Genomic DNA, 26849 nt, shown 5'->3' on the forward strand with positions numbered 1-26849 from the left:
GGTCCAAAACAACATTGGGTCCCACTGACTCTTATTGTATGGACAAAAAAGTTAACTTTAGAGTCTTCTTTTGTATGCCACAGAGGGAAAATAGCCACAGTTTCGGAGCAACATAGGGTAAATTACAGAATGTTCGTTTTTGACTATCCTTTTAACATTGAAAAAGCAGTCCATTCACTCATTCAGTTTTAAAAAGTGACATACCATCTCTTTTAAGCAAGTCCTTTGATTCAATAATCCTTTATTTTCAGTCATTTGACCACTCAGGAATGAGAAAATACAGTATTTTCCACCAAAATCCCATTGTATACTGTGAGTTAACACATAACCTGACTAAATAAATTATAAAGAAAATAAGAGAAGAAAATAAGTCTTCCAACACATCTTTGAGGTTGTGCTCACAACTCAAGTTTGCATTCGGTATGGTACACTGTACAATGCAGCATGAAGATTGAAAAAACATTGATAAAATAAGACCACAGAGACAAACACAAATGATAAATAAATAGAAATAAACAAGACGAATTAAATAGACGGGGAAAAAACACATTAGTTCAAACACCAGTCCTTTGTCCAAATCATCAAAATGATCCTGAATCACATTTAAAAGGGTCCTTGCAGACAAATGGAGGGAAAACCACTGTCCACCGTCGTACCTTGCAGATTCCCAAAAAGTCTTTCCACTTCGCAAATTCTTCGGAACACGCTCCCCGTGGGTCATTTTACGCTTACATGGCTTTCATGTCTACAATATTGTGTCAAAGATTTGATCAGTATTCGTGAAATTATGCAGCAGAAGAAATCCAGTCTTTTGTACATTCCTGCGTAGAATCCAGCTCTACACAGTTAGATCTGAAACTGTCTCCACACTCAACACTGTGCCTCTCTCTCTCTCTCTCTCTCTCTCTCCAAGCACGCGTATACACATACACCCACTCACACTCAAAAATACAATAAGGCTGAAACAGGTGCTAGTGTTACAGGTATGTCTGTTATGTAGCATGTTCAGTTCTGTACCAGTCTGTGACAGGAATCGAGTCAAGAGGAATTCTTAGCAAGACTGCATTCCAAAGAAATTAAAAGTGCCGCCATTGATATCTGTATGAAATAGTCTCTGTCAAAGACAAACGCACACACATAGGTTTCCATATCAAAGGCTATTACCCGGCAGTCTTTGTTTCCTTTGCAATTTTCTTGCTGATTGAATGCACTTCCTCTGTTTTCTATAGAAAATTCCAAAGCCATAGTGAATTTTGGTGTAATTGGGTCAGTCTGAAAACATTTTGAGTTTCCTATACATATAGCAGTTTGGGGTTAAATTATCTTGCCATGTGGGTCCAAATTGCCTCTGTAATAGTGGAAGTGAATCCTCTTAGTTTAGCATCCTTACACCCAAACACACACAGTTTAGAGACTCATTTAAGAGGCAATGTATTCACAATTCATCGATTTTTGTGTCTGAGGGACACCGCAAAGTAACATGTTATAATGGCTTGTCTTGTATTTCCTTGAGTCCTCTCTAAAATGTCACAGGACTTGCATGATGATATCATTTAAGAAGCAATGGGGAGCTAAATAGTGAGTAGAATCAAATAAATAAGTTAGCTTTGGCTCCCAGGCCATCTTCTTTTTCTTATCATCGGAATTAACGGTCTTGTTCACCTGAAAAATGCCATTTGCTATTTCACTCACTCTCATGTTGAACCAAACCTGTATGACTTTGCTTCTTCTGTGGAACACAAAAGAATAGATGTTGTTTTGGACCCTGCCTACTTTCGGTACAAGGACAATGGTACTTCAAAATATCTTCTTTTATGTTCCACAGAAGAAGAAAAAAACAAAGTCATACAGGTTTGGTACGACATGAGGGAGAGTAAATGATGACAGAATGTTTTTGGCTGAACTCTCATTTTAAAAGAAGATGCAGTTGTACCGATGACTTCACGCTTTGTACATGTTGGCGGCGGTGGCGAGCGCTAACTGCCCATTGGCCGCGACCACACACGGCTCCTCCTCCAGTAGTCCATTGGGATCGGCGTGCGGGATGCTATCGTGGTAGCTGCTGAAGCTGATGTTGTCCTCCTTCAGCTCAATGGTCCAAAACGGGGCATTCAGTTTTCGGTTGCGGTACTCACGATACGTATACACGCCTCCGACGAAGCCCATGAGGAGAACGACGACCACAATGATGACGGCGAGAATGATGACGTTAAACTGCGTCCAGGACACTACTGTTAGGGCAGAGGCCGTGCTGTTGTGTCCCGCGGAGTCTCCCGTGCCGGACTCCAGAGTCGGTATGCTTGGGTGGGTGGTGGGGGAGGGGGAAGTGAGGAGACGGGAAGGAGGTGTAGAAGAAATGGAACTTGTGGATTTGGGGATTTGTGTTGTGGAGGTCTTGATGTCTTGAGTCGGGGAGATTCTCACAGCTGAGAGACAGAGAGAGAGAGAGAGAGAGAGAGAGAGAGAGAATTATTAAAATGGTTGAGGAGACATAAAAGGATATAAACGAAAAATAAATAACTTAGAGCAATTAGTTGAACAAGTATTCAAGATTACAATCAATCCAAACCAAAGCGTGGATTAGGACTGCATCTAGGCCTAGTTTCTTTTAATATAAATGTATTTTCTTTTTTTCAAAGTTGTAAACAAACATTATTGAATTATGTTTTTACAAGAAAATACTATTTCAGTATTTCTACTTAAAAAAGTGCTTCTTGTTTGTTTGTAATTATTTGTGAAATTTACTAGAAATTTCTAAGTGAAAATTGTTTCAAAGTAAATAAAAGTTATTTTTCAGTGACATATGATATTTTTTATTTTTTTATTCAAATTATGTTTTCCCTCCCAGTAATTTAAAAAGGTAAAAAAAAAAAAAAAAAAAGTAATTTCCTGGTGGCAAGACTGTCTGCATAAGCAACATTAAAATAAAAATACAATTATTTTTACATTATGTTATTAGGATCTATTTAAAGTAATGAGCTTATGCAAATTGCTCTAAAATTGTAAGTCTCTACTATTTTAGTGATTGCATTCTTTGAAGTGACTCATAAAATCCATTTCATTATCAACATTTTAGATCCCCAACAGGAAGCAACCAAAGTTTTATCTCCCGCAATTAGTCACATTTGGACATCTCCGCATGACTGTAATTGTTAATGCAACAAGCATAAAGGTTGAAGAGGTCATGAATTGAGAAATCAATCTTTCCTTGATCTTTTGACATATAAGAGGTCATGGTACTACAAAAACATCCTGTAAGTTTCAGAACTCAAAACTTCCTCATTAGTCCAAAAATAGTTTTTACTGAAACCAAGCAACCAAAACAACTTGTTTAGGATTTTGTCACATTATGAAGTAATAGTGCAACGAAAAACCGCCTCTGCAGAAAAAAATCAACGCATGTCTTTATTAAATACGAGAGAGAAGCAAACACAGAATTACTCCAGAAACAAAACAATAGAAATACCTCTGAAGATTACAAGATGTTTTGAAGTGCCAAGTTGTGAAAAAGCACAGTCTTTGCATTGCCCTCCATGTTATCCTAATATTAAGAAAGCGTGGATTCACTTAATTCTTAACAAAGTTAAATGCTGCTTTTGTTATCATAATTCCATTCCACGAAACACCGCAAGTTATCCAGTCAACTATAACTGTGGTAACTCCAAGAACTTCAACTTTATTTGCCACAACCAAGACTTATTAAGCATATTGCCACATTGTGGCAAATGATTCAAATATATAGCGAGATATTTTAGAGAGGGTCAAAAACAGGATAGAAAATAGCTTATTACTAAGGGTGTAACAATGTATTGTGTCACAATATATCACACTACAAAAATGCAACCATATGTATCGTGGATAGTGACAGTCTGTTTTGTGTATAGTTCACCCAAAATAAAAAATTCACATTTTCAGAGTTTTAGGGCCCTATTTTAACGATCTAAGCGGTTCAAGCGATTCAAGTCTGAATCCACTTTTGCTAGTTTAACGACGGGAAAAATGGTCTGCGCGCACCTGGCTCATGGTCTAAAAGGGTTTTCCCTATTCTTTTAATGATTAATGGGTGTGTTTTGGGCATAATGTACAATAAACCAATCAGAGTCCACAGAAACCACAGCGTCCCTGTGTGTGTAATAAGCAGAGTGTACACGCGTTGTGTACCCACCTATAGGCTATATTACTAATGCACCCTTTCAATAACAAAAAAATGACTGCGTCATTGCGCCATTGATCAACTGAAACCTGGTCTAAAGTCAGTCTATTTCAGTTGCCTCAAAATAGCAATGCGCCAACAATGCGCCTGAACACACATCGTTGTCAGACCTGCATTTGCTATTTAAACAACGTGGCGCAGAACCTGAAAATGATAACTGCGTCAGGCTGAAACTAGCAGAAAACACTTGCGCTGTGTATAATAGGGCCCTTAGTGTCAGTACTACATTAAACTACTATATATAATTTTGAATATAATGTATAATAATGCAATGGGGGAATATTAGTGGGTCCTGATAATGCCAAATGTCTTATGTTACCAGTAAAAACTGGCCTACATTATTTTAAATATATCTAGCCAGTGACCCAGTGCAAGCATATTCGTCTAAAATAATTCTGTATTTTCAGCTTCGGAATCATGAATATTTTTATTCTGGTGTCACCATTGCATTTTGTTACCTGCACGAAGTCCAAGCCTATTCATTTACACCCACAATGTAATATCAAATTTAACATTTTAATCAACAGTACATTTTTTGTTAACCTTTTATTATATGTCTTGTAGTATCACAATAATAATGTATCGTGAGTTCAGTATCGTGATATGTATTGAATCGTGACATGAGGGTATCATTACACTACTATTTATTACTTCTAAATTAGGATGTGTTTTGATGTAAAAATCATGTTAACATTATAAGTGCACCTTAGAGAACATTACAAAATATAATTTTTCCTGGTGGTGAGACTGTTTGCATAATCAACTGAAAAATACAGATTAAAATAAAAATACATTTACTTTTACATTATGTTATTAGGATCTATTTAAAGACATGAGCTCTACAAATTGTAGCCTAAGTCTCTGTTATTTCAGTGATTGCATCCTTTGAAGTGACTCATAAAATCCATTTCATTATCAACATTTACAGTAAGATCCCCAACAGGAAGCAAATAAGACGGGTCAAGCTTTTAAATTAGAGTTTTACCTCCCGCTATTAGTCACATTTGTAATATTTCCAAGTTTATTTTGACGCCTCCTGTATAATTATGACACAAGGGTACCGTTACACCCAGAGTTTATAATTAACTTTTTCATTCACTCTTTTTCACTCTAAGTTTTTAAGTTACCGGCCATTCAGAACTTCTACTAACCAAAAAAAAAAAAGAAAGAAAGAAAAAAGAAATGAACCAGATTAACTATGTCACAGCTTATATATATATAAATTAATGTATGAAATCCAAATTTAACATTAATTTCTTATTAAAATCCTGTCATCCAGCCATCTCCTCCCTTACTCTTTCATCCTCATCACCAAAAATGTGTTTTAGGTGGACAGATCAATACAGTACCAAATGCTTTTTAATCTTCGCTATTGCTTTAATACAACTGAACAAGCGCGCCGTTAATTGTTGCGTAGTTACGTGCATGTTCAAGTAAGCCAGATATGGCAGGTTCAGCGCAATACGCAGTATTTAATATATCATCATGACTCACGAATTGAGTATTTGTGCAAAATCTGCACAGATTTGGCTTACATGAACTTCCCCAGCAATGTTTTGATGTTAAAATCTTGTTAACATTATAAGTGGACCTCAGAGAACATTTTAAAATAAAAAAAATAAAAGTGTATATCATGACCCCTTTAAAACTTTACTGATATGTGTGGATGCAGCATATAGCTGTTAAAATGAATGTAAAAAAAAAAAATACGTTTAAAACATACAATACAAATATTCAGTTTACTGTCAATCTAATGTTAGACACCACAATACATAAAATAAGGCGTTGTCAAAGGTGTGCAGTGCCAACACAGGAAGTCTACACTGACCATAAACAACTGTCCTTAACATAGATAGGGCTTACTTATCCTCAGAAAGGTAAAAGTGCGAACGGTGTCATAAAATCATTAAAAATTATCCAGACTCCACCAAAGCTTGCATTCATTATTCATGTCTCATGAGATCCTAGCAACACCTTCAGCGACAAATATTCCCGCAAATACCACTGACATGACATCAGTTGTGAGTTACTGATTAAAAAAAAAAAAAAATGCAGTGACATGTTATTTCGTCGTTTGGGACAACAGACTCCCATATACCATTCAATGGTACTAGAGATGATACTAACTAGACCTCTTGATACTAGAGATGTACCGATCTCTACGCCAATACTGATAGCCCATTATTAAGAATGACCTCTGCCAATACCATGCCAATAGAGTTTTATTTGTAGCAACAGGGTAAATCATAAAGTTGCAAGCCAGGTAACAAAGTCCAGGGTCAAATACTAAGAAAACCGTCCAATCAGGCAACCAAATCAAAAACACAAAACCGAGCAAGTAACAGTATAACAAGACAGATAGGCCTAATCCAAAATCAAGGCAAGACACAACAATGGGGAAAATGCTCAGAAATGCAGACCTTGCAAACAATACTTTGCAATTAACAAAGGGAATCAGGCTTCTTAAATAGGAAGGAGTAAACATGTGACAGGAACAGAGGATAGAGTTCAGTATACAGGAGAGGGTGCCTTCTACCGGGATGTTACCGGTAGGCTGCTATTATATTAGAGGTTAAAATGAACAGCAGAGTCATATTCAACTGCTATTTATTTTCAGATATAATAATTACACTCAAATAAAACTGAAATGTTTGTATACAACTCAGTTGCACATAAGGGAATTTTCATAAACTAAATTTGTTTAAGCATACACATATAATTGATAGTAAATACGCTCCTGCTTATTTTATAGCTAACTAACGAACTGTGAACTTTCCTGAGGTAAATGCAACGTTAAGTGACATATTGTTCACAAGCTGATTTATTGAATTCTTTCTACGATTGAAACATTGATTGAGGGATTACATGAAACTACTGTATCTTATCTACTGTACTATATCTTTCAACACACCATTTGATGACCATGCATGTTCTTTTTGTGTTTATAACTTGAATTAAAGTGGCAGCAAAACTGCTGCCGCTGAGCTGAGGTGATCTGTTATGTCACTGTGGCGAGCAGGACGAGGCCGAGGGCCGTGAGAGAGCGGCATGAGGCCGGTGGCGTGATTACTCTGATGAGCGACACCTGTGAGACGCACCGGTCTCAAATCTCTCACGGAGGAGCGGAAGCATAAAGGAGGAGCGACGACAGTGAAGAGCGAGAGAGGACAGGCCTGAATTTATGTTGTGTTTTGTTTCTGTTTTGTGTGGCCAGCAGTCGTCCGTGAGGGGCTGCTGGCTTTTACTTTCATTTTGTATTTGGTTTATTTTTATCATTAAAATGTTGAATGTTCGCCGGTTCCCACCTCCTTTTTCCCGTAACATCTGAACTTCGTTACAGTCACATTTAAGAGCTTCAAAATTCATATTGTTTGAATTTTGTGGCAAAAAATACACAATCTGAAAGCTAAGACTGCTTTAACATCACTATTATTTTTTTTAAACTGTTAATGCATTTACTGTTGCGTTAACAGCCCTATATTCAACACAAGAGACATTTTCTTTGAGTTGGCCAATGGCCAATATTGAAAACAATTGGTTTTATTGGCCGATACTACTTATTGGCCTATTTATCGGTGCATCCCTATATATTGCCAGGGTAATTTTCCAGAAATTCTCCAAGACATTTTTAATTTTACTACAGTGGGAATGAATGACAAGGATCATGCCCTAAAGTAAGATATTGTTCTCTCCATAAAAGATCATGATAAAAAGATCATGGTCATGACTTCATGACATCAGTTTTTAATATGAGCTCTTAATTATACATTATAATAACAACTGATTTTGCTGCTGTGATGGATTTTTGTAATGAATACAATAGTAAACTGTATATCAAACTAATCATAATTCTAACATCTAACCTTACTTCTCCTTTTGGCCTAACATTCTAACACTTGAACAAAATGTACTCTGAAGATTGTGTCAAAACCAGTGAAAAATTCTGAGATGCTGGCTAGACAATATCAGAGATATAACAGTTTAGAATATTGAGTAATCAACTGAACTTCTAACCTTTTAAATTTTAAATTTTTTTTTAATGATTTGAGATCTATGTTTGCTTCCACCTAGTAACAGAAGAGTTTGCATATGAAGAAATAATCAAATTGTAGGAAAACTATGTAAATGTATCATGTCACTTTTTGCCATACTTCTATTCTATAAAACTGATGTATTCCTAATGCTGGTGGGATTCTCTCTCAAATTTGTCTGAGATCTTCCGGCCGTGATTAAAGCATATTCAAAGGCATTTTCTGAAGTCTGTTTAGCTATTGCTGCGCAGCAAGTTAGGGTTAGGGGACTCGGCCGACGTCGGAGACACGCTAGAGTATAAATATTATTGAACGGGGACATCGATTGTAGACGAGACCCAGGTACAGGTAAACTAACGTCGACTGTAGACTTTCAGGGACGTCGGTTAGTAGACGAGACCCAGGAAGACTTAAGTCAGGTGCGAAAGAAGGAATATCTACCACATTGCCAATGTCAATTCCATAGCAAAAACATTGGAACTATTTGTTGAACTATTTGAACATAAAAATATTAGTCAATGCAGGCGCGGCAAGATGACGGATAGTGAGTAACAGCAATTTTCACTAGCTCCCGCACCACTCAGCTAATTATCTGTATTTTTCAGTTACTTCAGACGCAACACGACGGCTTTGGTTATGCCATTGTTGTAGTATGTCTTTGGAATCCTTTTGGCCAGAGTCTTTTTCGAAAATGCCTCGTTCTGTCAAAAAATCAGAGAAAAAAGACTCTTCCCCCTCGGCCGCGTCGGATAATCCGCTGGAACAAGGTAATGGTGAAGCTAGCGGCGATTTTGAACTAAGCCCGGCCATGGCGAAGGCGTTTCAACACATGACGGAGGCGATTTCGAAAACAATAGATGCCAAACTCGATCCCCTAGCTGAGATTGTACAGGCTCACTCCCAGGAATTGGAGAACTGTAAAACGCGGCTAGATGAGGCTGAGCGAAGAATCGTCGTGGCGGATGAATTAGCGGATAGTATGCAGGCCCGCGTTTCAACTCTGGAAAACCAAATCGTGTCGCTTACCGAACACGCTGATGATCTGGAGAACAGAGGACGGCGCAAAAATATACGTATTGTTGGCTTACCAGAAGGGGCAGAGGGCTCTAATGCGGTGACTTTCCTCCAAAAATGGATTCCGGAGTTTCTTCAGCTGCAGACCGAGGGAGGCTATGTCAAGATCGAAAGGGCTCATCGCACCCTAGCACCCAGGCCAGGTGTCAAGGAGAGACCGTGACCGTTGGTGGTGCGTATGCATCATTTCGGAGACAGACAGCGGATTCTTGATGCAAGTAGAAAATTGTCCACGCATGACAACCTGCGGTTTGAGAACAATAAAATCTCCTTCTTTCAAGATTTCTCCGCTTTGGTGATCCGAAAGCGAAAGGAATTTGACTCGGTCAAACGCCGCTTGCAGGAGATCGGAGCCCGCTATGCAATGTTATATCCAGCAAAGCTGCGAGTAACGATGGGGAATACCACCAAGATCTTTGCCACGCCGGCAGCGGTCTCGGAATTTATAGCGGAGACTGTTCATCTTGATCGAACTGTGGTTGCTTTCAGTTCACCTTCGGATAGGCCTGTGGTGGGTGAATGAATCTTTCGGTGCGGTGAAATTAATCTTTCGTTGCGGTGCGTGGCGCCGAAGCGTTGACATGAATGCGTTTCTTTCTCCTTTTTTCTGTTTTGCGTCTGGTATATTTTCTTTCTTATGCTGGACGGTGCGGACGATGTGATTACGCAAGTTTACCTCTTGCAGAGGGGGGGGGGATTGAAAGATTTTTATTCCGTGCTCTTCGGAAAGTGTTTTTTTTGGGGTAAAGAGTTCCCTTTATGAGTAGGGAAAGCGCCTCTTCCTTTCTTTCTTTTCTTTTTCTTTTTTTTCCGAGTTCTATTCAATGTTCTACTGCCCGGAAATGTTTGTACTTTCTTTTGTACAATGAAAAAAAAAAACACAATTATGCAAAAATTTTGTGCAGGAGATTTATTTATTTTATTTATTATCATTTCTTTTTTTTTAATGCTTTTTCATTATATTAAAATAAATGTATAGATGGTTATTAATAATTTAAGAATTTCTACATGGAATGTAAGGGGGGTTGTAAATGTAAAGGGGGGGTAAACCCATAGGGGGGTTCCTAATGTAAAATTAGGAAGGTTTTTGACTGTCTAAGTAAGGAGCGTGTTGATCTGGCCCTGTTGCAGGAGACACATTTGAATGACAAGGAACATGTCAGTCTCAGACATAGATGGATTGGTCAAATTTATTTTTCTTCCTTTACAACGAGTAGTAGGGGGGTAGCTATCGTTGTTAATAGAAATCTACCCCTTAAGATTATAAATAGCACTAAGGATAAACGAGGCTGTTGCGTTATTGTTAGAGGGCTACTGTATGGAGAGGAGATAACTTTTTTAAATATATACTGCCCACCAAACTTTTCTCCTGAGCTGATCACAAAGGCTTTTTCAGATTTGCTAGATACTGCTTCTGGTACTCTAATTGTTGGGGGAGATTTTAATTGTCTGTTGAATCCTTTACTGAATAGAATAGAATAGAATGAGGCATTTATATAGCGCTTTCATATGTACTAGATAGACTACCTCCGAAAAATTGCCCTCCATCCAAGAAATCCAAAACATTATCTGCTTTATGTGAGGAATTAGGCTTTTCTGATGTTTGGCGTATACTTAACCCTTTGCAAACAGATTTTACCTTCTACTCTCCTCCCCATAAATGTTATTCAAGGATTGACTATTTTTTTGTCCCAAGTGCCATTCTGCAATATATCTCCCAATGTTTCATAAGAAATACTGTGGTTTCCGATCATGCCATGGTGGTATTGGAAATGTTAGTAGAAGGATTTCCAAAATCTTCTAAGCGATGGAGATTTAATACATTACTGCTTAAAGACAAGAAGTTTCTTTCATATATTAATTCTGAATTTAAGATTTTTTGGTCGATTAATTCAGAGTCTATGGATGATCCATCGCTGTTATGGGAGACTTCCAAAGCATTTATCAGAGGATTAGTTATATCTTATTCCATCACTAAAAAACGAAAGCAAGTAGAGAAACAGGAACGCTTAGAACAAGAACTCAAAAGAGCAATCGAAGATCATGTGAATGATGCGTCTCCTGCAAATCTGGAGAAGCTGGGTGTAATACGCGCTTCTTTGGATTCTTTGTTATCGCAACAGGCCAGCACTAAAATACTGTTTTCAAAGCGAAGACTGTATGAGCATGGCAATAAGCCTAACAGGTATTTATCTTATTTACTGAAGGAGAAATCTGGCCCACAGTTTATCACCTCTATTATGGATTCTTCTGGAAAGCAATCATTTGATTGTGGTGTTATAAATTATACGTTTAAGCAGTTTTATTATAATTTATATCAAACTGAATATTTCCCTCAACAATATAACGCTATGGAAAATTTCTTTGATCACTTAACACTTCCTAGTATATCTGATGATCAGAGAACGGTTTTGAATGCCCCCATTTCAAGAGAAGAAGCCTTAATGGCTTTACATAGTTTACAGTCTGGCAAATCTCCAGGTCCGGACGGTCTGGTGTGCGAAGTATATAAAGAATTTGAGTAAATATTAATAGATCCACTGTTGGCTATGTATGATCACTCATTTATGACAAACAGGCTTCCTCAATCCCTTAGAGAGGCCAACATTTCCCTTATTTTAAAAAAAGGAAAAGATCCGGAGAACTGTGGGTCATATAGACCGATCTCTTTGCTAAACGTAGATTTAAAACTACTCTCCAAAATCCTTGCACTTCGGCTGGAGAAAATACTTCCTTCTATCATTGATAAAGACCAAACGGGTTTCATAAAGGGTAGAAGTTCAAGTAATAATATTAGACGGCTTCTAAATGTTATCGAGCTCTCTCAAAATGTAACAGCGACACCCTTATTTTATCCTTAGACGCGGAGAAGGCCTTCGATCGTGTGGAGTGGCCTTATTTATTTTATAGTTTGCAAAGGTTTGGCCTCGGTGATAATTTTATAAGATGGGTGCGTTTACTATATTCTGCTCCACTCGCAGCTGTTGTCACTAACGGTCATAGGTCTGACAACTTTCCTTTGCTCCGGGGCACTAGACAGGGCTGCCCCCTCTCCCCATTGCTCTTTGCTATAGCAATAGAGCCATTGGCACAGGCGGTTAGGGAGGGGTCGGCTGTGTCCGGTGTCTCGGGTGGTCTCAAGCAGCACAAGATCTCCCTCTATGCGGATGATATCTTGCTCTTTTTATCAGACATTGAATCGTCTGTGCCTGCTTTAGTAGATATTGTTAATTCATTTGGGAAGTTTTCAGGGTATAAAATAAATTTCTCCAAATCTGTTGCTATGCATTTGAGACACTCATGCACTCGGACAATTAATATGGCTTCCTTTCCATTCAAAGTGTCGGACTCTGGTTTTACGTATTTAGGAATCCATATTACCCCTATCATTAGTCAATTGGCCAAAGTTAATTTTTTCCCATTGCTTGATAAAATCCGTAACGATCTAGTTAGATGGTCTGATCTCCCCATTTCCTGGCTTGGAAGAATTGCTGTAGTTAAGATGAATATAATGCCCAGGCTTCTCTACCCATTACAGATGATACCAATCCTGTTGCCGATTAAGAGGGTAAAGGAATTAACTGGTTGGCTTAGTTCCTTCATATGGAGTAAACGAAAACCAAGATTAAAATTTACAAAGTTGCAACTCTCTAGTTCTAAAGGGGGCTTGGATCTGCCAAACATTAGAAAATATCAACTGGCCTGCCAGCTCAGATTCATTGCCGAATGGTTCAGAGAGGATCCTAATTCTTCTTGGATTGATTTAGAGGCCTTACAGTTATCATGTCCTTTACAAAATCTGCTATTTGTTAGAAGCTTCAAGGTAATTAAGGCACTATGTGATAACACAATTGTGCTTAATACATGGAAGGCCTGGTCCATCATACGTAGGATTGAGGGCAGGGCTGGTATGTCTTCTCCGCTGATTTCCATTTACAATAATCCAGAGTTTATGCCTAGCCTTTTAGATTCTGGTTTTAAGGTTTGGCAAGCACATGGGTTATGTAGACTTGGTGATTTGTTCAACGAAGGTTCTCTATTATCTTTTGAAGATTTAGTTATAAAATACAAGCTGCCCAGGTCCCGTTTTTTCAGATTTCTCCAAATCAGGGATTATATTTTTAAAAATACTGCCCTTGTCACTAACCACTCTGTGTCGGCTGTTGAGAAGATTCTCTTGAATCCCCCATTGAGAAAGCAGATATCTTGCTTTTATAACACCCTTTGCTTATATGAAGTGGCGAACACGCAAGACCTTAGAAGAGTATGGGAGGGTGAGTAAACAGACTATAACAGAGGAGGATTGGGAGCGGGTTTGGACTCAGGCAAATAAAATCTCTGTTTGCAACAGGGCTAGAGCTATTCAGCTCAGGGTCGTGCATAGAATGCATATCACACCGCTCCTTAGAAGTAAATTTGACCCAAGCAACTCTCCATTATGTCTTAAATGTAGGGTGGAAGTGGGGGACCATTTTCATTGTTTTTGGGACTGTTCTGTAATTAGCACTTATTGGTCAAAAGTGGTTCAGTATATGAGTCAAATGTTTGGATTAGTGTTACAGCTGGACCCATTGTCTTTGATTTTAGGTCTTCCAAATAGACATTTGCCAAATAGATTCGCTAGACGTTTATTTGACATCCTAGCCTTTGCTGCTAGGAAAAATATATTGTTGTCCTGGATCAGTGATAAACCTCCCTCTTTAAAAGGATGGCATAAGATTATTAGAGAAATGATTCCATTAGAATATCTAACATGCGTTACTCGTTTATCAACTGAAGATTTCCATCAGACATGGACCCCATACCTTGATTGTATTGATGTTTCTTTAAGTAATATTCTGAGGTTTGGTATATTATAATGCTCCTGTCATTTTTTTATTTTAATTTTTTATTTATTTACTTATTATCATTATTATTATTTGTACTGTAATTGCCGGGCTTTGTTGTTTCTTTGTTGTTGTTGTTGTTGTTTTTTTATTTTTTATTATTTGTTTTCTGTTCAGGTTGTTAATGGTTGTAATGTTGATAAAAAGATACAATAATAAAAATAAAAAATAAAAAAAAATATTAGTCAATATATAAATCAATGAACAACAAAGAAACACATAACATGTACTAGAACAAGTGGCAGGTCTATTAGTTTGCATTTAATGCACAGATCTATTTTGGCATATCAGATTTTTTGACCTATCCATTGCTATGGTTATCACTATGTCAATAAACAAGAGTTTGGATTAAATCCCACATTTAAATATGATTGTCAATCCCAAAATTTTGCAGTGTGTACTTAGCAGCATGAAAAATAAAACGTTCATTCAAATTGTGAATGGGTTATATACAGAGAGAGTTACACCGTGTCCTAACCAGACGCGATAAGATTCCAGCGACAAATAATTTGTCTGTCCACACTTGACGCGACGCGACTGCGGAGACACCCCTCGCTGCAGACTGTAGCGCGGTGACAGCACGTATTCACGTCACGTATGTACGTTTGTGTTACCACGCATGCGCAAAGTATGACGTATCGTCTGTTTATAATACGCACGTGCGCACGCGCAGTTCATTTCAATCACTTCCGGCGATGGATTCGATGACAGTAAGTCAATAAGCATTATTTATGCTTTTAGACATTGATGTAAGTTGCACTTTTTGCTCTTTGCACTTGGAAACAAAACCCACATTTTCTGGCATAGTAGTCATGTGAAAACGTTATGGTATGAGGTGTCTATGTTTATTAAGGAAAAGGTTTCATTTTTTAATTTTCTCTTTAATTTTGTTTTGCATTTTGAAAATGTAATTTTTGGATATTCAAAGTATGATAACAGTGTGATTAAGGAGGCTTTTGTATATACATACATTTTATATACATATATATTTTATATATGTGTGTTCCCTTTCGAAAGGGAACTCTACACTACGTCAGAATGACGCTATGGGGAACGCCTCAGGCGTGACAGGTGTCTGAAATAAATATCAACTCACGTCAATCATGTTGACCGGCGACAGCCCGTGAATCATCAGCTTGATTGATTAACGCGCGACCTGGATGTATAAAGGGGAGCCTTGCACACATGACAACATCTTTTCGTCTTCAGGGACTGTTTGTCTGTTTTGAGAATATCGCTGAAGCGCGCGCCTCTTGTACAAACTGTGAGCGTTTTTCATTTAAAGATGCTCCGCTCTCGTCGGACCCTTTTCTCGAGGGAGGAGGGTTCAGCATCTGAGCCCTGTGGCGATCTGTGAAACAATACTGTTTGGGTGCGAGGCGTTCACAGTCAGTTCCTGAGGGTGCTGGCAGTGTTCATTAAGAAATATCTCGGCGCGCGTGAGAAAGAAAAAAATCCGTGCGCTGTCGGATGTTTCAACCTCGCACCTGTTGACTTTCTTCTCGAGGGATGAAAGCCAAATATGTTTAACGGCTCGTTTCTCGCGCTTGCCGAGGCAGTGTGTAGACTACGAGAACGTATAAATGTTAAAGCAGTATTGTCTGGTGATTATGGCTGCATTTAATTCTATGAATTAAAATGATGGAATATTATCTGACTTTTATGAAGTTAGATATTTAGTAATTCAGCCTGTCATCCAGATCACGTTATCCAGTGTTTTTGGCTGCATTTTAATTAAGGAATTAAAAGGATGAGCAGTGAACAAAAAGAGCAGGTGTAATTCTGGTCTTTTTGTAAAATGTGAAATTAACATATTTCTGTTTCTTTTCAGACCACGTTTCCTGTTTTAGAGTCTGGGGCAAAATGTTGTGGGTAAGAAAGTAAATCTAAGATTTTTTTTTTCGATGGTCAGGTAGTAGGTCTTATCAGGCCTCCTTGACCAGACAGTCCCCATTTTGCAACCGGACAGCGCTTGGGCCTCCCTGAGGTGAGCTCCCAGGAATTGACTGTCAAGGAGTAATGTGGTTATCAGGTTATAGGCCTCACTAGGCCTTCCTGAATATGAGCTTCCACATACTATGGTTGAATGAGCTCCCACATATTATGGTTATCAGGTCATAGGCCTCACTAGGCCTTCCTGAATATGAGCTCCCACATACTGTGGTTATCAAGTTATAGGCCTCTCCAGGCCTTCTTGAATATAGCTCCCATATAATGTGGTTATCAGGTCATAGGCCTCACTAGGCCTTCCTGAAAATGAGCTCCCACATACTGTGGTTGAATATGAGCTCCCACATTCTGTGGTTATCAAGTTATAGGCCTCACCAGGCCTTCCTGAATATGAGCTCCCATACACGGTGGTCGCCAGGTTACAGGCCTCGCCAGGCCTTCCTGGTTATGAGCTCCCACATACTGTGGTGCCAGGTTACAGGCCTCACCAGCCTTCCTGGTGATGGGCTTCTACATCTCAGGTTGCAGGCCTCACCCGGCCTTCCTGAATGTGAGCTTCCACATACTGTGGTTGAATATGAGCTCCCACATTCTGTGGTTATCAGGTCAGAGGCCTCACCAGGCCTTCCTGTATATGAGCTCCCACATACTGTGGTTGAATATGAGCTCCCACATACTGTGGTTATCAGGTCAGAGGCCTCACTAGGCCTTCCTGAATATGAGCTCCCACATACTGTGGTTAGCAGGTCAGAGGCCTCACTAGGCCTTCCTGAATATGAGCTCCCACATACTGTGGTTAGCAGGTCAGAGGCCTCACTAGGCCTTCCTGAATATGAGCTCCCACATACTGTGGTTATCAAGTTATAGGCCTCTCCAGGCCTTCTTGAATATAGCTCCCATATAATGTGGTTATCAGGTCATAGGCCTCACTAGGCCTTCCTGAAAATGAGCTCCCACATACTGTGGTTGAATATGAGCTCCCACATTCTGTGGTTATCAAGTTATAGGCCTCACCAGGCCTTCTTGAATATGAGCTCCCACATACTGTGGTTATCAGGTCATAGGCCTCACCAGGCCTTCCTGAATATGAGCTCCCACATACTGTGGTTCGCAGGTCAGAGGCCTCACTAGGCCTTCCTGAATATGAGCTCCCACATACTGTGGTTATCAAGTTATAGGCCTCTCCAGGCCTTCTTGAATATAGCTCCCATATAATGTGGTTATCAGGTCATAGGCCTCACTAGGCCTTCCTGAGTATGAGCTCCCACATACTGTGGTCGCCAGGTTACAGGCCTCACCAGCCTTCCTGGTGATGGGCTTCTACATGTCAGGTTACAGGCCTCACCTGGCCTTCCTGAATGTGAGCTCCCACATACTGTGGCCGCCAGGTTACAGGCCTCACCCGGCCTTCCTGAGTATGAGCTCCCACACACCGTGGTCGCAGGTCTTCCTAGTTATGAGCTTCCTCATGTCAGGTTACAGGCCTCATCCGGCCTTCTTGAATGTGAGTTCCCACTTACTGTGGTCACCAGGTTTCAGGCCTCATAGGCCTTCCTGAGTATGAGCTCCCACATACTGTGGTCGCCAGGTTACAGGCCTCACAGGCCTTCCTGAGTATGAGCTCCCACATACTGTGGTCGCCAGGTTGCAGGCTTCCTAAAGGCCTTCCTGGTTATGAGTTTTTCACATGTCAGGTTACAGGCCTCATCCAGGCCTTCCTGAATGTGAACTCCCACTCTCTGTGGTCGCTAGGGTTTAGGCCGCACTGGTTGTGAGCTTCCACATGTCAGGTTGCAGGCCTCATCAGGCCTTCCTGAATGTGAGCTCCCACGCATTGTGTCCCTCAGGTTATAGGCCTCATCTGGCCTTCCTGATCATGGGTTCCCACATGCTGTGGTTGCCAGGTTACAGGCCTCACCGGCCTTCCTGGATACGAGCTCCCACAGTCTGTGGTCGTCAGGTCACAGGCCTCAGGGGCCTTCCTGAGAATGAGCTCCCACTTACTGTGGTCGTCAGGTTATAGGCCTCACTAGGCCTTCCTGAATATAGAGTGATGAAGTACATGCACCTTTACTTCATCTATTTTTCTTAAACCCATGCTTATGGTAAGTCACACGACTAACGTCCTGTGTACTTTCTAAAATCCATTTTTATGGTAAGGGTCATGCGCTGTTCGCTTCGGTCCCTTCCTATGTGGCTCAGACCTTGGTCTTTCACCTCGGGTCCCACTCTAGATGCGTCCTGTCGACACTTTTTACGACAGACGTCTTTCTCTAGCTAACTTCCACATTCTGATGAGCTCCCACACACTGTGGTCACCGTGTTACAGGCCTCACCGGCCTTCCCGAGTATGAGCTCCCACATGCTGTGGTCGCCAGGTTAGAGGCCTCATCAGGCCTTCTTGGATTCAGAATGGCTAAGTACATGCACTTTCTTTCATGTACTTTCTATAATCCATATTTATGGTAAGGGTGATGCGCTGTACGCTTAATTCCCTTTTTTACGTGGCTCAGACTCTGGTTCTTCACCTTGGGTCCCACTCTAGATGCGTCTTCTGTCGCAATGTTTTACGACAGGCGCTTCCCTTTCAAGCTATCTCCCACATTCTGTGGTTACAGGCCTCATTAGGCCTTTCTGGAGGTAGCCCCACATTGTGTGGCTGTCAGGTTACAGGCCTCTCCGGCCTTCCTGAATACGAGCTCCCACTTACTGTGGTCGCCAGGTTTCAGGCCTCACAGGCCTTCCTGAGTATGAGCTCCCACATATTGTGGTCGCCAGGTTACAGGCCTCACAGGCCTTCCTGAGTATGAGCTCCCACTTACTGTGGTCGCCAGGTTACAGGCCTCACAGGCCTTCCTGATATGAGCTCCCACATAGTGTGGTTGAATATGAGCTCCCACATGCTGTGGTCACCAGGTCAGAGGCCTCACCGGCCTTCCTGAAGGTAAGCTCCCACATATTGTGGTTGAATACAAGCTCCCCCATGTTGTGGTCGCCAGGTTAGAGGTCCTACCAGGCCTTCCTGGAGGTAAGCTCCCTTTAGGCCCTCACAGGCCTCCTCAGTGTTTTGAAACTCAAACACTGGGTAGATCCATGGATAGAGTAGAGAAACTCCCCTCGCTGGCAAGGGTTGTAAAGCACTATGCTGAGTCATACTCTCCTGGATGTCCCGTCTCTGAGATCCGGGCCGAGTGGTTTACTGCCTGCTTCGCAGTCCCTCGGGTTGGATGCCTTAAGGCAAGTGTCCAGAGGCTCTGTCTTCAGACAGACAGGAAGTGGCCAGACGGTAGTGTCTTATGTAGTCACACCAGCTCAGGCCTGCCTGGTGGCATTTCAGTTCTAGGCCCTCGCAGGCCTCCTCAGTGTTTCGAAACACAAACACTGGGTAGATCCGTGGATCGAGTAGAGAAACTCCCCTCGCTGGCAAGGGTTGTAAAGCACTATGCTGAGTCATACTCTCCAGGATATCCCGTCTCTGAGATCCGGGCTGAGTGGTTCACTGCCTGCTTCGCAGTCCCTCGGGTTGGATGCCTTAAGGCAAGTGTCCAGAGGCTCTGTCTTCAGACAGACAGGAAGTGGCCAGACGGTAGTGACTTATGTAGTCACACCAGCTCAGGCCTGCCTGGTGGCATTTCAGGTGGCACGTTCCCCTGAATAGTGACTGGCTGGGGTTCCCTCGGGTCCCCTAGCCACATTCCCTAGAAGGGACCCTTTCTATTTTTTGAATTGTGGTCCTAGGCCTTTGAGCTGGCCCAGGTAGAACTTCCTTTAAAACTGTGGAGGTTTTCTGTGGTATCATTTAGCTTGGGCTATGACCGTAGGGAATGCTGTCACTGACAGCCCAGTGTGACCTGAGGGCATGCACTCCCCTTAGCATGGTGGCGTTGGTATATCGTTCCCCATAGCGTCATTCTGACGTAGTGTAGAGTTCCCTTTCGAAAGGGAACGTCTCAGGTTACGACTGTAACCTATGTTCCCTGAGAACAGGGAACGAGACACTACGTCTTCCTGCCATGCCTCGGGGCCTGCCTGCAACAGTCCCTTCAGACGATAGGATGTTGTCATGTGTGCAAGGCTCCCCTTTATACATCCAGGTCGCGCGTTAATCAATCAAGCTGATGATTCACGGGCTGTCGCCGGTCAACATGATTGACGTGAGTTGATATTTATTTCAGACACCTGTCACGCCTGAGGCGTTCCCCATAGCGTCATTCTGACGTAGTGTCTCGTTCCCTGTTCTCAGGGAACATAGGTTACAGTCGTAACCTGAGACGTTTTCTTTGCTCCCCTGGCTCTAAAATGTATGTTGTATTCTTTTGTTGTTTAAAGCAATTTAAAAATATATATATATTTATGCTGTTTTAACAATTGTGCTTTTGTGTTAACAGCTTTTAATTGTAAGAGATGCCATAGAGCGCATCATAAATGTTTATTTAAAAAAAAAAAGTTATGACATGTTTTATCATAGGCCTATATGTTAGCATTCAAAATGACAGGGTTTCAGCAAATCTAAAAATGATATGTAAAAGTCTTAATTCGCCTTTAAACAAATTAAGGCTTGAAAGATGTCTTCAAATAGAGCAGAAAGACTTAAATTAATGAAGTCATGTAGTTGATTGTTGCATGCATTGCATTGTCTGTCTGTGTAATCTATCCATCTATCTGTCTGTTCTTCCTATCTGTCTATCTGACTGTCTGTCTATCCATCTATCTCTATCTGCCTATCTGTCTGTGTCTGACTGTATTGCCTTTAAAACTTTCAGCTTGAAAACTACTTTGAACTTCAAACTGAAAACCTTCAAACTTCAAGCTTTTAAAACTATTTCAAACTTTCAGGCTAGACCTCAAGCTTCTCAAGCCAACCTAAAGTTTGTCTTTCTTGACAAACTTTTTTTTTTTAAACTTGTTTATGTTGTTCATAAACAAAGTTAGTCTCTTATGTACTTTACAGACAAAGCCAATAACACTCAAACATATCTTTTTCTAACATCTTACTAACCTATAATATGTATAAAATACGTAAAAAAAGAAATTCCTTATATGACTCTGTACTATGTTAATGCCTTTCTTTAAAATGATTCAATATTGTTTGTTCTGTATTTTATACAAATTAGGTGTTGTGAACTGGATGCTATACTCTGGGTTTCTGAGTGCTATACTTGTTGACTCTGTGCTTGCACAGCACTGCAATATACAATGACTACCCACCTGGGTATGTAGGAGATGGCAGAAGGGGAGACCTGCCTGGATTTTATTCCGATAAGGAGGTTGAGGGCTGTTACTCAGTTGATTGTTATTTCAGTGATGGAGGGGAATTTCAAGCTGAGTAGATCTGAAGTGTGTGTGTGTGTGTGTGTCTGTTGATGTACAGATATGTATGTGATTATCTGTATGTGTACATATTTCTTTTACACAATTATCATCTTTGTTTTGAAATAAAATGTATCACTGTTATGAGTTTGGTTTTTTGAGTTGGCATGCATAATATGGGATACAGAGATTGACAATGTACTGTATGTAGTTGGTTTAACTTCATTCAAACTACTTTATTGGAATAAATGTTTTATAATAGCCTATATAATGCACAAAAATAAACAATTATTAACTATTATAGAGGAATAATTAAAATAAGAAATATATAAGGTGCCATTAATGTTTACAGTAATTTTGTAATTTACACAGTGAAGTGCAACAGAATGTGAAAAACTTTAAATAAAATACTACACAGATATTACACAATGTATGAAATTCCTTATAAGTTTACGTTAGATCAGGCATAGTTAAAACTATGTACTCCTTTTTGCTGCTTTCATTATTACTTTAGTTTTTTTAATACATTAACATTTAAAAAAAATATTATGTCAAATTTGTGCATGCGTTTTAAAGACGCATGACGTCAAAACACGTGATGTCACCACAATATGGCGCATGCGTGGTAACACATATGTGACGTGAATACGTGACGTCACCGCGCTACAGTCTGCAGCGAGGGGTACTTGCGACTGAGGAGTTTACCAGTGGGTTCTCTCCGATGGGAGCTTCCACAGCTATTCATCTCCCGGTGAGATCCTCTTATCTACTCCGCTTCCGGAGAGCCCAGGTAAGCCCCCTTCAAAGAAAGGCAAAGCAGAAGACGACGCCGTGATTTCCACTCTCTCACAGCTGATAAATAATCGCTCGGATGCCCTGGAGAAAATGGTGGGTGACAACGCTCTTAAAATTGATGGGCTAAAAAAGACTTTGTATGTGCCGAGTTGAATGATATTAAAGGGAAAGTCGGCCACGTCGAAGCTAGACTTAATACTGAAGAAAAGAAGATGGAGCTCTGCGAAATAAGAATTGCAGACTTGGAGAGGTACTCTCGCTGCTGGAACCTGCGTTTGCATGGAGTACCTGAAAAGGAAAATGAAAATGCCAGAACCGAATCTATCCGTATTTGTGCGGCCATCTTTTCAGAGGAGAGCAAAACTCTTCCAGATAAGATCCACTCTGTCCACCGCATTGGGAAGAGGCTTCCGAATACCTCAAGGCCGCGCGCGATCATTACACATCTTTCCTCACATGTGATGAGAGATGGTGTGTGGAGAGTTTCTGCGGGCGAACGGTCTTCGTTTTACTGAGGTTCTCACTGTTTTTGACCGAGAAAAGAGGAAGTTGCTGTGGCCGGCTGTTGAAAAGGCCCGCAAGGAGGGCAAAAGGGCGCATTTTGTCGGACACCGTGCATTCATCGAGGGCTCTGAAATTAACCCTATGTAAGCCTGTTCAAACTGTTCATCTCATTCCAAGTGAGCCTTTTTGAGCTCTACCTTTTCGTTATGGAGCAGGACTATTGATGGCTGTAAGCGCACTTGACTTGGCCTTGTCGTCAGCTGCTTATGCGTTGTCAACCTCAGTAAGCTCGGTTATCTGCTGTTCGTTGTTAAAAGAGTTCTTTTTGTATGTCTATTTCTATTATTTCTCTCAATGCCAGGGGGCTAAGAGACATAAACGGAAGGCTTTGTTTCTGTATGCCAAATCGTTCAAGACTGATTTTTGTTTTTCTCAAGAGTCCCACTGGGTTGCCAGCGATACTACTTTTTGGAAAAATCAGTGGAACAATGATGTTTGGATGGCTCACGGTTCGGAGCGTTCAGCTGCAGTTCTGACTTTGAAAAACCTTTTTTGCTGGGGACGTTTTGCACTACTTTAGCGACCCGAATGGACATTTTCTGCTTATGGTCATTTGTTTAAACAATACTGTTGTAATACTAATTAATATCTAGGTATAATAGTTCTTATGAGAATGATCTATTGATTGATGCGATAGAAGGGAAAATTCTGCTGTGGCTTAATGCATACCCAAATGTCTTAGTTTTCATTGGTGGGTTCATAATAATCTCGATAGACTGCCACCTAAACAGTCTGCCTCTGCTAATCCTAAATTAAAGATATTAATGGATAAATTTGATATTATTGATATTTGGAGGGAAACATTTCCGAACACTAAATCCTATACTTGGAGTAACAAAAATTGTCCTGAATAGACTACTGGCTTGTTTCACAATCTGTTAGGGATTTCAATGTTTCTGTTAGCATTCTCCCTTCACCCATGACTGATCATAAAGCAACTCTTATCCAATACCCCTCTAACTTCAGTTATCTCTTCTTCAAGACCTAGAGCCTCTTACTGGAAGTTTAACTCTTCTTTGCTTAAAGGGGCTATATGTAGTTTTCAGCGGCCTCTAGCGGTGATGTTTCAGATTGCAACCAATACAAAGCGGAGGTTTCTCCATGATTCAAAAGCCCTGCCGATGTTGATCCGTGTCTTAAATCCGACCCGGAGCCTTCACAAAAAATAGGAATACTTGCTTTCAGAGGTAATAGCAAAACCCGCCAAGTGGATCATTTTAATGTGAGATTACAACCCCTTCACACACAGGCAATAAAAAAAGGATTAATTTTAGTAGAAAAACTACATAGCCCCTTTAAGCATGATCAATTAAGGAAAAACATTTTATTTTTGATTGAGTATTACTGGATCAAAGCACAAAAGGAAAATAAATACGGCCTCAATTTTGGCAGCCTTCTAGCTAAACGTAAAAGACTTGAAGAAGAGACTGTCATTTCCAAAGTATGACTCTCTCTGGGAAAATGCAGGATGGTTTGTCAGAAGCTGAATTGGCAGAATTTATTGATCTGCAAACTCAGTTAGACTCAGTGTATAAGAATAAGGCGGAGGGTGCTTTTATTCGCTCTAGAAGAAGGTGGCTAGAACAAGGAGAACAAAGTACTGCATATTTCTTCAGAATGGAAAAGAATAATTTTAGAAATTTAACAATTAATTCTTTAAATTTAAATGGTAAGGTTATTTCTGACCCGAAGGAAATCGGCACATTTTGTGCAAACTTCTACTCAAATCTTTACAGATCTAAATATTGCAAAGACTCAGCTTTGTCTTTTTTCCAGACTTTGAAAGATGTTAGGACATAATGAAGATAAAGAATTAAGAATTAAGAAGTTTTATTCTTTATTTAGATTTTTATAAAGCCTTTGATTCCCTTGAAAATGAATTTATTTTGCAGTCCCTGTATAAATTTGGTTTTGGTGATTTCTTTTGCAAAACTGCCAGAACGTTATACAAAAATGGAAACTGCTCAATTAATCTGAAATCTGGCACTTCTCCAAGGTTTAATGTATTTAGAGGGGTTCGCCAAGGTTGCCCGGTATCGCCTTATTTGTTCTTGATGGCCGCTCAACTCCTTACTACTTCCCTGTTGAATAGTCAATTACAAGGGGTTAATATAGCAGATAAACACATTATTATAACTCAGTTAGCTGATGATACCACACTCTTTTTAAAAAACAACTTGCAGATCCCTACTGATCTTATCAAAGTGTTCTCAAAAGCTTTTGGTCTTTCTCAGAATTTAGATAAATGTGAACTTCTGCTCTTAAAGTCTTGTTCTGCTCCATTCCTGCACAATATTCCTGTTAAGTCTCAAGTGAATTATTTGGGTGTTAGTTACGTCAATGCGAGAAGGAATTTATACTTTAATCCAGTAATTACTAAAGCCAAGAAAAAATTGAATTCCTGGCTCCAAATAGACTTGTCTTTACGAGGAAGGGCTCTCCTCGCCAAAGCGGAGGGTGTTTCTAGATTGACCTACCCTGCTCTTTCTCTGCATGTGGACAAGACAATTTGTGTAGAGGTTGATAGAATGCTTTTTGAATTTTTATGGAAACACAAGAGACATTACATAAAAAAATCTGTTGTCATAGCTTTGAACATGGCGGCTTTAACTTTCTTGATTTTGCATCTTTAAACAATAGGTTTAAAATCAATTGGTCGAGGCAGTTCTTGTATGATTCTGATTCAATATGGAATGCTATTCCCAATTATATTTTTTCTAAAGTTGGTGGTCTCCCCTTTCTGTTAGTATGTAATTATAATATCTCTAAATTGCCCATCAAATTGTCAAATTTCCATAAGCAGGTGCTTTTGGCCTGGCACTTGATCTACAAAGATAATTTTAGTCCCCACAGGTATTTTATTTGGAATAACCATGATATCCGATATAAAAATAAAACACTTTTCTTTTCAGATTGGTTTAATAATATTATTCTTTTGGTTTCACAACTTATTGATTCAAATGGTCACTTGTTTTCTTATTCTGAATTCTTAACTAAATATTGTATTCCTGTCACCCCACGAGACTTTGCCATAGTGATGGATGCCATCCCTAGTGGAGCTATTGCACTTTTAAAAAACTCAGCTGATTCTTTACTCTCTTCTACTTTTTGGATAGCCTACATCCTTGCGAGACAGCAATAGGGAAGATCTTTTTTTTATCTAGTCCCTCTCTTGGGAATAGCATTCAAGTTGTTACATCGATTTTACCCAGTCAATCTTTATATCAAAAAAATTTTTCCTGAGTTGGATCCCCTTTGCTCCTTCTGTGGAGTGGAAGACGAGTCTGTACCTCACCTTTTTTGGGATTGTGTTCATGTAGCTACTTTTTGGAAGAATTTTTGTCTGTTTGTACACTCAAAAAAATGAACTAGGAAGGTTGTGCACTTTACATAATATATTTATATTTAGTTTACTTATAATAATTGTGTTTGTTGACTTGAAATGTTTTTTTCTATTAAGGTCCACGTAATTATGTCTCAACTTAACAGTACAAAATCCTAACGTGTTGTCTAAACACAAACCATTTATGTTAAGTAAAAAATTCTTACATCCAGCGGGTGGCAGTATAGTGCGACGCCAACTGCCATTTTGCCCTAACTTAATTTGATTGTGTTCAATCTGCTTAATATGTAAAATTTAAGGTTACTTAATCCGTTTGTGTTGGATTACATGAATGATTTGTGTTGCATTAACTGAAACTGGGCGGTGCTTGTTAGTTCCCAGCATGCTTTGCATATGGTTGAATTAAGAGAGAATAAATGTTAAACTTAAGTGTTATTTTATGTTGTTTTTTTGAGAAAATGAGAAAAGGGGAAGACTTGATAGTGTGTAATTGTGTGTAATGTTCAATTACATTGGAATTATTAGAACCATTTAAATTACAGTGGGTTACCATTGTGGAGATGTGTGGAGCATTTTGTTTGGCTGTGGACTGATTCAGTTACTTTTAACTGCTTTGGTTGAAGGAGCATGTAAATCTTAGCATTTAAGATGCTAATATGTGCTACTGCTAGCAAATAGCTAGC

The 26849-nt window shown here is 39.8% G+C and overlaps 1 protein-coding gene across 1 annotated transcript in view; it reads right to left on the reverse strand.

Annotated features, from left to right (window-relative positions):
- Positions 1–223: 223 nt before the first annotated feature.
- LOC311066221 (multiple epidermal growth factor-like domains protein 9) overlaps positions 224–26849 on the reverse strand; it is a 75351-nt gene continuing 48725 nt past the window's right edge. Inside the window, exon 6 of the mRNA XM_084087268.1 lies at positions 224–2426. Coding sequence (XP_083943394.1) covers positions 1942–2426 — 485 coding nt within the window. The 3' untranslated portion in view covers positions 224–1941. The remainder of the gene's footprint in view (positions 2427–26849) is intronic.

This window comes from Abramis brama (genome assembly GCF_963993115.1).
Source record: "Abramis brama genome assembly, chromosome: 16".
Classification (NCBI taxonomy): Eukaryota; Metazoa; Chordata; class Actinopteri; order Cypriniformes; family Leuciscidae; genus Abramis; species Abramis brama.